Source organism: Vigna radiata, chromosome 5 (assembly GCF_000741045.1).
Source record: "Vigna radiata var. radiata cultivar VC1973A chromosome 5, Vradiata_ver6, whole genome shotgun sequence".
Taxonomy (NCBI): Eukaryota; Viridiplantae; Streptophyta; class Magnoliopsida; order Fabales; family Fabaceae; genus Vigna; species Vigna radiata.
This window is the reverse complement of record NC_028355.1, coordinates 27,211,340-27,223,616: the sequence shown is the minus strand read 5'-3', so window position 1 is coordinate 27,223,616 and position 12,277 is coordinate 27,211,340. Positions and strand designations below refer to the sequence as shown.

At 30.7% G+C, this 12,277-nt stretch overlaps 1 protein-coding gene and 1 long non-coding RNA gene across 2 annotated transcripts; both read left to right on the top strand.

The window, feature by feature from the left end:
* The first annotated feature begins 5,510 nt into the window (after positions 1–5,510).
* LOC111241695 lies at positions 5,511–7,756 on the top strand. Its single transcript, XR_002667969.1, has 3 exons — positions 5,511–5,669; positions 5,816–5,885; positions 7,490–7,756. It is a non-coding gene; the product is annotated as an uncharacterized LOC111241695 (long non-coding RNA).
* A 417-nt stretch (positions 7,757–8,173) lies between these two features.
* LOC106761754 (late embryogenesis abundant protein 3) lies at positions 8,174–9,467 on the top strand. Its single transcript, XM_014645325.2, has 2 exons — positions 8,174–8,566; positions 9,134–9,467. Exons 1-2 carry the CDS (start codon positions 8,210–8,212, stop codon positions 9,305–9,307), a joined length of 531 nt encoding a protein of 176 aa, XP_014500811.2. The 5' UTR covers positions 8,174–8,209; the 3' UTR covers positions 9,308–9,467.
* The last annotated feature ends 2,810 nt before the right edge of the window (positions 9,468–12,277 follow it).

Genomic DNA, 12,277 nt, shown 5'->3' with positions numbered 1-12,277 from the left:
ATAGTCTGATTAAACGGACGACGTATTAAAAGCGACATCCATCACTTTTATCTATGTAAAACAAACACGTGTTCGACATGCACTTGCTCACCTATAAAGAAAAAAGTTACAGTAACATCAAACATTCTTATCTTAATCAAAACATGAGTCATGGATAAAAAAATCACAAACTGACCTCAAAATCTCCATATATCACCAACACTTTTAACCGATTGGCCCCTTTTAGATTCCAGCTCAATAATATTTATCCTAGAGAACAGTTTACATAATATTTTAACAAACAAAGAAAACAATAATTAATATCATATATATTACTTAAAAGATAATTTAATATTTCTATTTATGTTGTGTATTTATCTTTTTGTGATGTTTTGTATTTTTACATTGGGTTAATATTAGAAATATTAGCAGTTTTTCTTTTTAATAAACTTATTTATTTCCCTTAATTGTTAGTAAATAAGAGAAGAAGAAAAATAGAGATAAGCAATTTACATAAATTTCTCTGTACTGTATATTTATTGTTTTTATGAAAAAAAAAATAGAGTTATTGATTGAATCTATTGGCAAATACCTAATTACAAACACATCATCAACATAATTATTTGAATTAATTATAACATTCTCATTTAATAAATATATGAATTAACCAAACTTAAATCATCTTTCAATTTTCTAAATCTCTTTCAATAGTTTAATAAATATATTTGTTACTTATAGGACAATATAATCTTTGTAGTCTTCTATTATTTATCTACATTTTAAAAAAATGAAATCTAGTTTCTATGTGTTTATTCTTGTCATGTATTATTAGTTAGGTTAATGGTTTATTTTTTGTCCACCAACATTTAAATGGTTTTTCAATTTCCACTATCATTTTGGTTAGAATTGAGTCCAACCATGCAACTTTGGATGCTTCATATGCACCAACAATGTACTCAGCCTCACAACTAAATGAAGCTACAACTGGTTGCTTCTTTAAACACAATGAAATTGGTGCTCTGAAACACTTGAAAATGCATTTGTTGGTGTTCCTTCTATTTAGTCTATCCCTACACCAATCACTTAACAAAACCGTTTTGGAACTTTTTATTTTAAAGTTTAACAAAAATGTCTAACGAAATAGTATCTATAAATGACCATCTAGGATAACAAACTAAACATTATATGTTATACATGATTAAACAAAATCCTGAACGCATGTCCATCCTAAACGCTAAAGAGAAATGTCTAACATAAATGCAATAGATTACTCTAAACACAACAACTTGATAAATAAACTACATTAAACACTATAGTATGAGGACTAAGCTAAACACTATAATAAACGTATAACATTTTCAATCCAAATGTACGAATAATATTTATTTATCTGTTGTGATGTTTCTCTTTATTTATGCAGATCATATAAGGACAAATTCTTTATTCAAAATTTTTGCACTGGCTCAAATGAACTTTAAGAGATGTGAAGACATTCTAGGAATGTTTCTTCAAAATCTTATGTTTGTCCAATAAAATATATATAAAATTGTAAAATATACAAAAATTAATCAAAAATAATTTTATTGATGATTTAAGATAAAGTACATTCATTAATAATTACAATGTAAATATAAAAAAAAATATAATGTTTAAAGAATATTGCAAGATCGATTAAAATATAACATGATAAAAAATAACTCGACTAATTAAAAACACATGGACTAATGTTGATGTCCTAAACAAAGTCTTTCAAACAAATATATGTTAGACTCATTGAGTTTGTTGAACTTTATGATACTTTTAGTATTTGGTATGTACTTTCAACATTATTTGTGAACTCTACTATTTTTTTTTAGTATATATCTACTAATACAAGCTTGCAATAAAAGCCAGAAAAAATAATACAAAGGCACATAATATTTACACAATTCTTCATACACTATGAAATAAGAAAAAAAAATGTGATTTATTGTTCATATAATATTTAGTATGATATGCAACGTGAATGATTGAAAACTTATGGATAAGTTGGTAACTCTACAAGTTTTATGAGTTTGAATCACAAGTAACCAGATTTTCAATAAAATATAAAGTTACTTGGACAAAGTCATCATACTGACAATAGAATCTGCTTCATTATCTTTGTTGGACGACTCTGAATTTGCATTCAACCTAGAAGAAAGCAATGAAATCAAGTACCCTTATAATCACATCATAATTTATGCTTAGTTTTGTTCAAGTTTACGAGATCTTAGTGTTGGCATTTCCAACCAATGAAACCAAGTACTTTTATATCATTTATATAATGATTCTATCCCATAGAGTATAATCAAGCTGGTGACAGGAACAAAATGGGATGTCCTCGTCCATGTATAAATATATTACCTTAGAGGTTTCTGATTTGAAAATCATTTTAAATAAAAGGTGCCAACTCAAATGGATGTTGTATCTTTGACAAAAAAAGTTCATCAATATCAATTTGGTAATTTTTGCCTTCAGATTTTGAACAGCATTTCAATAGCAATATAGTCTTCTCGATATAGTTTAAAAAGTAAGTTTCCAAAACATTCATATTTTTTTAGCATAAATTAGTTATTAACTCGTTTCAAAGTTAAAGGAGTTTGAATACCAAAAGTTAAAGTAAAAGGATATAGTTCAAGAGTTTAAATTAAGTTTATTTTGATTCAATTTGTTTTTGTTATAAACTTTGATTTTTATTATATTTGAAGGAAACAAGAACGGAGTGAAAATATTTTTTACTTTATTATCTTTTGGTACTTTATATTTAATAGAAGAGAAAATATTATCCACACTCATTTGACATATTATTACATTATTTCTTATTGTCTTGTTATAAAAATCAGGTTAAATAAGTGTAGGTGTGTCACCCTTGATAGAATTGAAATATGATGGAAAATGTTAGGAGATAAAAGTAAGTATTTGAGTGTGTTGTAAGTTGTAAGCATATTAATACAACGTTAAAACAATATTTCTTTATTCTATAAATACTCAAAGCAACATATGACAACAATAATTTTTGGTGTGAGTTAAGGTTTTCAGTTTTAATGTAGAAGTTATAATCTCTAATTGGTGAAGATAGGTAGATTAGTCAAAGTTTCAACTTATAATTTTGAATAATAGAAAAAAAAAAGGGTAAATCTTTGTTCAAAAAGCCACGGGACACTTGTTTGGGTATGCTTGTTTTTTTTTTTTTTTTTTGAGTTTTAGTGGAGAAGATACACATCAATGGTATAATTATATTACTTCTGACACTTGGAAAACTAGTTGATAGGTTGTCACCTAACAACAAAATATACCAGCAAGTATACTAGATAGTTTGAATTCACCACTTTGTTCTTCCTTTGTACCAGATCTATATTAGATATGACGCTGCAAATGACCAAGACTTGGGAGTTCTCTTAAATGTAACTCTAAGTTCATTCTTGACACCTAGAGTCTAGGATCACCAAACTTCAGTATGATTCCTTAGTGAATGTTTGAAGGGATCGCCTGCATTAAGATTATGAGTCTATGTCCAGTTGTAACCCTAGATCTATTCTTAACATCTAAAAGCATATAGGAGAATTGATTGAACCACAACTTGAAATTAATTCGCACTTAATCCCAAGCCGATGAAATAAGATAATGGACTAGTTCATTCAAGAACAAGCATAAATCGATTAATAAACTTGTGATCTAAAGCAAACATTCATAAATAAAAATAGTATCGAATACAAGAGAGTTCAAAATGGTTTCATCTCACTTCAACAATACCTAGGAGATTTAGATCCTCATAATGGATGGAAAGAAGTTAATACATGGAAAAGGCTTCATCTCTATTCCTCTAAGGATATCTTTAAAATACAGAAGAAGTGTGTGAGAAAACTCTTTAAAGTCTCTCTCTAAATCTCTCTAAAATAGTCTCTCAAAAGTTCTCCAAAAGTCTAATTAAAATAAAGGTGAAATCTTGTTTTTGTACACTTTGACAGTGTGGCTTCCATGGCTCCAACTGTGAGGTTTCCTCCCTAGGTGAGTTTCCTCCATGGCTTAAGTTGTGCACTTTTGGGCTAGAGCCTTCTGAAATTACTTCTAGGTGAAGGATTCTTCACGATTTGATCCTCAGGTCAGAGCTTAAGGTTTAACTCCAATGTAGGTTTTCTTTGTGTGGTTCAAGCCCTAGATTTCACGATGAAGTTAGTTTGTTGTGAAGTGCTCAGAATTCCGTTGTTTTCTTTGTAATTCAACTTTGACTCACGAATTTCATCAAAACCTACAAAACAAATAAAATTTGAGTGACTAACACAAATATTTAACAAAATCAAAACAAAATAAATGTCAAACTATTATCAAAGCTAACTCATAATGAACATTTATCACTAGTATGATAGGAGGAAACATCAATGGCTCCCTTTACTAGTTTGCTAGGATGAGCACAAACCATGTTATTACAAAGCCTTCTAACAAAAGGATAAAATTCAACAAAGCTTTAACACTTGCAAATTTTGATTGTTCCTTTTGTCTTCTTTTTGGAAAAAAAAAAGTTTATTCATAGAAGAGGTTGTTTCACACTTCAAAACTCCTTCTAAAATATGCTCTATTAAAAAAAATGATCTCTAAATAATAAGGAGTAATCAAAATTAAAAAAAAAAAAGTGAAATATAATAAATGAGAGTAGGAAAACCCAAGTGTAGCACCCCATTTAGGATCTTACTAACCTCTTATCAACTTGCTTAATTATAATAAAATCTTAACTATGAATGGAAATTTCAAAATCTTTATTAAATATCAAAATCAAAACCCAAACCTTCACCTCATGCTGAGAGATATACGAACAAAGATGTAATAACACCCCTGTTCATGGTTTCTCCCACAACACCAACAAAATCTAAACGAAAAACTCTTCAAAAACAGTTTTTTTATGTCAAACAATTCTCTAACTATTGTCTGGTGAGTTCAAAAACTTTACAAAACCAAAATACATGCAAAAAAAAAAAAAAAAGAAGTTGATCTCACTAAAGTTCGTTATATATTCTTAAGTAAGATTAAAAAAACAAGTTTAAAGGTTGAAACCATTAAAACAGTTAAAATAGTTAAAACTATTAGCTCCATTCACCTGAATACTCCAAAGTTTAATCTAACTCTTTTTAATCTTCAATATTAACTCATGTTTCTCCTTTAAAAAAATCACATAAATCACTTAAAAATTCAAGATTTAAATATTAAATTATTTGATTGCTTCAACTCTCACCCAATTTATTTTACTTATTAGTTTAACTTAATAAACCAATTTTATCTCTTACTTAATTTAAAACACAATAAACTAAGATTTTAATAACAAATCATATCCAAAATATATATAGTATTACATTTATATATTGATATTATATTTATAATATTATTGTAATAACCTAGAATTTAGAAAAAAAAACATTTTTATAATATTAAATTCATAAAACATATTTTATTTTTTTCTTTTACTTAGTTACTAAAAAGTAACTTAGCATACCATTCTCAATTGCAGTTCTGCAACGTAACCCTCTCCCAAGCTAGCTGACTCCCTTTTTCTTCCCTTCATTTTCATCTTTTTCTTCTCCAAATTGAATCGTTAGTTCTTCAATCAGGAAGTATCTAAGTATTCCTGACGTCTTCAGCTTCAAATCTGACCGATTAATTTCTCCTTCTAGTATCCGGTAAGTGTTTCCCTCTTTTACATTCATCTTTGGACTTTGATCATGTAGCAAATTTTGCTACATGTAGTTTGTCTATGTTTTCCCCAAATCATGACCATAATTTTTATTCTAGAAACTAATTTCTATCTCCAATTGGGGATTTATAGGAATCTTCAAGCTCACTAGGGTGCAAGCGTGAGGTTAGGGCATTCAGGGTTTTTACTGCTTGATTGAAAGGTAAGGGAAGCTGGGGTATTTTCTGTTTCTGAGAATGAGGGTTGTATGAATTGGGGATCTTGGTTTGGAAATAGTGTGACGGTCTATGCATGCAATGATGTTTAGTGTAATTGTGCTGTGTGAACTAGAAATTTTAATTCCGCATGTTGAGTTGGGCGTTTCTTGTATGATTTTGTGAATTGGTGTTGTAAGTCAAAGTTTTATCTGATGCACTGCTGAGATTAATTTTATTAATTTTGATGAATCGGTTTTGTAAAGAGTAGAGAGGCTAGTCTTAACTGATTATACTGGTTTTTAGAGTAATTGAGAGGAAGTGAAGTAGTCAAATTGGGCAATTGGGGTTGAGAGCTATTTTGGTCAGTTTAGACAGTCTAGATAAGTCATATGTGATTTATTAGAAGTGTCAAAAGTGGTAAAAATAATGTATAACTTGTAGAATTAGAATTAGGCATATAGGTTGGTGAAATTGAGTAATTTAAGTGTAGATTGTTGTTAAATCATTATAGAATGTGTTTAGGAAGTGTTGGAATCAATTAGATAGGTTAGATTCATCATATAGATCAAGTTAAAAGTGCTAGAAGTTCATCAAAATGGTTAGAATTGGTATGGGAGGGTAGAGTAGCTTCATTATGCAGGTTTTAGGGTGCTGCAGATTATGCAGAGTTGGATAACGCACTCTGTGCGCTCTGCGAAGGGTTTCTGTCAGGAAAAATTCGCACAGCACACCACAGGGTGTGCGCTGAACAAATTTTGTGCGTCAGATTGAGTGTTTTTAATGTTTTTGATGTTTTGGGGGTTCTAGACGTCCGTTTTGGACGTTCTTTAGGTTGTTCTGGGGGGTTTTTGACCCTTCCGGATCCATTGGTGAGGGTCTCCAAGCTTTTTAAATTAAGTAAGTGTTGGTAATAAAATGCTATAAAGAAATTTGTATTAATAAATGATGTTTCTGCCAAAATATGTAATGTCTAGTATGTATGAATTATATATGACATGTATAGATTTAAATGACAATGTATGATCATGTACAAGTGTATGAACGTTGAAAATCATGAGTTGTGTTTCAAATTTAAAAGTATGATTAATGGACGTAATTTCATGATCCTCAAGGGAGGTTACATGGTGGTGTCCTGTAGTTTGTTGTGATTGACCGTATGAATCCTTATGGGGTTTATCCTAACATTCTAGTGACCATTCATTCTCAATTAGAGAGTGATGAGTCATGTGGTGAGAATAGCAGGAGGTGTTAGTCTTGGGTGTCTCCATTTATGGGCCAAGATGAGTTTGGATGGACTTACACTTGTGTGTGGTAAGGGTGAAACCCGTTGGCAATGACTTTGCAAAGCAGTAGAAGCCACCACAAGTGCACAAACCCTTGGAACTTGACATTTCATACTAGTCCGGATGGTCAAATCACTTGGTCGGTCATTGGTATTAACAAAATGCATTTGGTCATAGTCTATATTGTGTTATGATCCTTGCATGCTTGAAATACTTGATTGATAACATGCTTTTTTATACCTAACTTACCCTTGCTTGTTTGTTTGTGCTTTGTATGTCCATGATTTTTCTTTTTGCAATGATCATCCAACTTTGGATGTGAGCAGAAGCAAATGATGTCCCTTTGGAGCAACATTGAGAGTGAGGATGCAACCCCTAGTTCTTAGGATATCTATTATCTATCTTTTTCATTTTGAAAGACTTGTCTTTATTACAGTTTAAAAATTTATAGATCTTTTGGAATATTTTAGTTATATTGTATTTTGAAATACTTATAATAGGTAAAGTTTAAACTCATAGCCTCTTTTGAAATTACTTAAAATTATAATTCTATTTTAGATCCTCTTAACTGCTTTATTATATTATAATGCTTACCATCCTATATTATATTATTTTCATATAATTTGGGATATCACAATTATACATCTTTCATAATATTTGTTTAATATTTTCTTTATTAAAATGTTATTTACCATACCTATTTTTTAAAAGAATCTTTTAATGTAAATAAATTATTTAAATTATAATTTTATTGCTAGCTTAATAAAACATCCTAAGAGTTGCATATCCATCCCTTTTTCCAAACTCCTAAAAGGTAAATTCACTGAGTTAGCGTTCAATTCATCCAGATAAAAGAAAATCACCATTTTTTTGTACACGCACACCACTAACAGCTACGTGTTATAATATCCTACACCACAACACAAGTAAGAATAGTGCAAAACCAACACGTGTTGCGCATGCACGATCGATAACATTCCAACACTTGCATGCTTATATTTAGAACAAATTGCAATAACATCAAACATTCTAATCTCATCCCCAAAATGAGTCATCAACACCTCAGGAAACCACAGGCAGATCATGAGATCTCCAATTACGGTGACTTCTCGGAGAAGACCGTCGAGCGTCTCGAGCCGGTGGTTCCCACCGGCATCGGTTCTGCCGCCATAGATGGCGACCCCATAACCATCGGAGAAGCTTTGGAAGCGGCGGCCATAGCGGCGGGGAATAAAGCGGTGGACCAAAACGACGCAGCTGCGATCAGCGCCGCAGAGATTAGGGCTTCCGGAGAGAAGAGCGTGAGGTCCGGCGGCGTGGGTGAAACGGCGCAGGCGGCGGCCAATTTCAACAGTCACGTAACGCGAAACCAAGACAAGACGAAACTTTCCGATATCTTAACGGTAAGAACATTGCCGAGGCCATTTCTTTCGCTTCTTAGTTTTTTTTTTTTTTTTTTTTTTTTTTCTAAATAAAAATTAAATAATAATTGCAGAAAGAAATTTGGTTAGCAAAATTACACTAGAAAAGATTATCATTTAGATTTTACCATATATATCAACAACCATAGATAGATATACGTTGAATCGAGTTTATGTTTTTCAGACTATATTTTATTTATTTGAATTCGTTTAAAAAAATTATCTCCTATACAATAAACATCTTGATTCAATATTTAGGTGATTTCTTATGTGAAATAGAAGTTAAACATTTAAAAATATTATTTATTTATTTTAAATTTAAATATAATTTTAGTTTAGTCTTTTTATCTCCTGTTCATAATTGTTTTTATTCTTTCTAAATGTTTTTTTAGATGGTAGAAATATATTTTATTCTATTATTCTAAAAAGTTATTGTTTATATTTTTGATGAGATTGAATGAGTTTGGTTTTTCTTTTAAGGAAAATGTTTGTTTGATGTGCTTAATCATTTTGATAATTTTGAATGGGATGACGATGGCATCTTAAAAGGATGCCACAGAGAAGCTCTCAGTGGACAGGGCAGTGACGAAAGAAGATGCTGAGGCTGTGTATGCGGCGGAGGTGCAGTTTACACGGCGGGGGGAGGCGAAAGAAGGGGCTGCTAAACCTGGCGGCGTGGCGGCATCCATGGCCACTGCAGCTAACCTTAATCAACAAAATTGAGGCTTGGAGTATAGTGTTTGCCCTTTTTCAAAACGTGTTTTTGGGTAGAAGCAGCTTAATTTGTAACTACTGAATATGAATACTGATTTTGATTTGTGCTTCTGTTTTAACAATTAAATGTTTGCTTTATTGAAATTGATAATCGCAAGTTTACTATCAATATGATTAAATTATAATTATGGTTAAATTATAATAAATTAATTATGTTTTTTGTTTCCAAATTTTGTTTTTAAGCAGAGCTCTACTCTGACACCAAAGCTTCTGGGATTTAAATCCCTAAATCCTAGAATGGTGCTCATCGGTATCGTCTTGCCACACCAAAAAGCTTTAATTGAGTAATTAAATCTCTTGAGTTAATCCACCACAACAAATTTCAAGTTAGGACAAATTACACCATGATTTCATAGAGGCGTACAAGCTCTCGGACAAAATATTAAGTTTTCACATAAACATACAATACAAGTTTAACCTCAATTCAGCAATTTTAACAAGCCACTCAAAATTTCAGTCATATAAACAATATTATGCACAATTCAAGTTTAGTATCAACATGGAGTTCATCACCATAGAACAAGCAAATCAAAAATTCATAAATTATCATACCAAAATTCTCGGTTGACACCAACAAATTAACAATCTCAATATGCAAAAGTCATAATTAGTTTTCCTTCCCTACAAAAGAAATAGCTCTAGATAAAATCCAACAGAATGAGAAAATGATCGAAAATGCTACAAAGATCACTATAATGGTCTGTGATATTCAAAGAGACAAATAGATAGTCATATAGATAAGAGAGAAGGTAAAGAGTTCTAAAAAACGTAGTTTCTAAGAGAGACTATGTGCTTAGAAAATAATGAAACTCATCTATGAACATTTCTAATTATATTTTAGCGTTTGTCCTCTACCGAATGGGGAAGGGTACTTACAGAAGATTTTTTTAGGCTAAAGTTAGTACTTGGTGTGAGATTGTAAATTAATGTGAAAAGGTAAAGTCAAATAGGCATTCTTCACTGACCATGGACTTTTATCTGAATGGGTTAGTCATGGATCCATTGACCTCTAACTAGTTTACTTGTGATAAACTCCATCCATTTATTAGTTAAGTTATCCAATAGGAAATGTCTCTAGTAGGCACAAGGAAGTACCGGTATGTAGTAACCTAGCTCGGTGAGCAACTTTGTTATCAAAGACATATGCATGCTTTAGTGTGGGAAACATAGCGTCTGGTATCCAATATTCGGTATTCGCGAGTGATCATTGAGCTTATCATTTAGTAGTATAATCTTTGATATTTAACTAGGTGAGTCATTTCTTATAGTACTTGATGGTTGTCTTGCCAATTATACAAGTTACAGGTTATCTGAAATTAAATACCTAATAAACAGTATCATGCCAAGTTTTAATATGACCAGATTTATAAGTAAGCATCTCTTATAAAATATGAGCAACACCAAATCTTTCCAAGGCGCCTACCCATTGTCCTCCCTGCTTAAACCTTCCTCTAAGTGGTTGTTGTGTAACAAATGCATAATGTCCACTGGAACGTCCATGGATTTTATCATCAACTTGATGAATTAATTTCAAAATATAAGTCTTTCCCATTATAGCAGGCTGTTTAAAAGAATTCTCTGTTCTTCCATCAAATATTTTGTTTTTTCCAGGATACTCGGGTTCAAATATCCATGGATTAGATGTTTGTTTACTGGCTTCATATAATTTAGAAAACACTAGTTTTCTCGAAGCTTCTTGTTCATATCTCTCATCAAATGGTGTTATTCGATAATGTCTATCTAGTATACCTCCTGATAAACCGAGCGAGCATTCAAATATTTGTCCTACATTCATTCGCGAAGGTACCCCTAGTGGATTGAAGACCATATCAACGGAGACAAGTTTAGAAATATACATTAGATGAGTATATCTATATACTAATTAGACGAGTATAATAAAAAAATATTAAATAAATTATTTCGTTCATTAATTAAATGAAAATAACAAAAATTATTAAACGGGTCTTGCAATACACATTAGACCAATTTTTCCATACACTGATTAGATTAATATAACAAAAAACATTAGACAAGTCTAAGAATATATATTAGACAAGTATGTTCATATATTAATTAGACAGGTATGGAAAAAAATATTAGACGAGTTATTTCATTCATTGATTAAACAAATATAACAAAAAGCATTAAACATGTATATTCATGCACTAATCAAACAATTCTAACATTACTCATTAAACGAGTTTGTCCATACAATCAGTAGAAAAATATAACAAAAAACATTAAACAAAACATTTTATATATTGATTACACGAGTCTAAGAATACTAAATGTAGGAGTATGTACAAACAATGATTAGATGAATCTACCAACAACATACAGTGATAAGATAACCTTATCAACATACATTAGATAAGTCTATCAATACAGAAATTGGAAAAGTCTATTAATATAATACAAGTTTGTCCATTCACTAATAGAACGAGTCTTCCAATACACTTTAGACAAGTTAGAACAAACACTGATTAGACAACTTTGTCCATACCCTAACTAAACGAGTTTAGGAAAACTCATTAGATGAGTCATTTCATACATTGATTAGATGAGTCTAAAATACTCGTTAGACAAGTCTAGCAATACATTGATTAAATGAGTATATCAATAAACATTAGACCAGTTTGTACATACATTGATAGGATAAGTTTAGCAAAATAAATTACACAATTCTTTTCATACACAAATTAGACAAGTCTATTAATACACATTACACAAGTTTGTCTGCTTACTGATTAGACAAGTCTTGCAATGCACATTAGATAGGTTTGAATATATACTGATTAGACGAGTCTAGCAGTACATATTATACGATTGTGTCCATATACTTATTAGACAAGTCTAGCAATACATATAAGAAAAGTTTGTTAATGCATTGATTAAACGAGTCTAGGAATAGACATAAGA

Coding starts and splice junctions, on each gene's coding strand:
- LOC106761754 (XM_014645325.2), top strand. CDS start 8,210: ATGAGTCATCAACACCTCAGGAAACCACAGGCAGATCATGAGATCTCC. Junction 8,567..9,133: donor AACTTTCCGATATCTTAACG/GTAAGAACATTG, acceptor GCATCTTAAAAG/GATGCCACAGAGAAGCTCTC.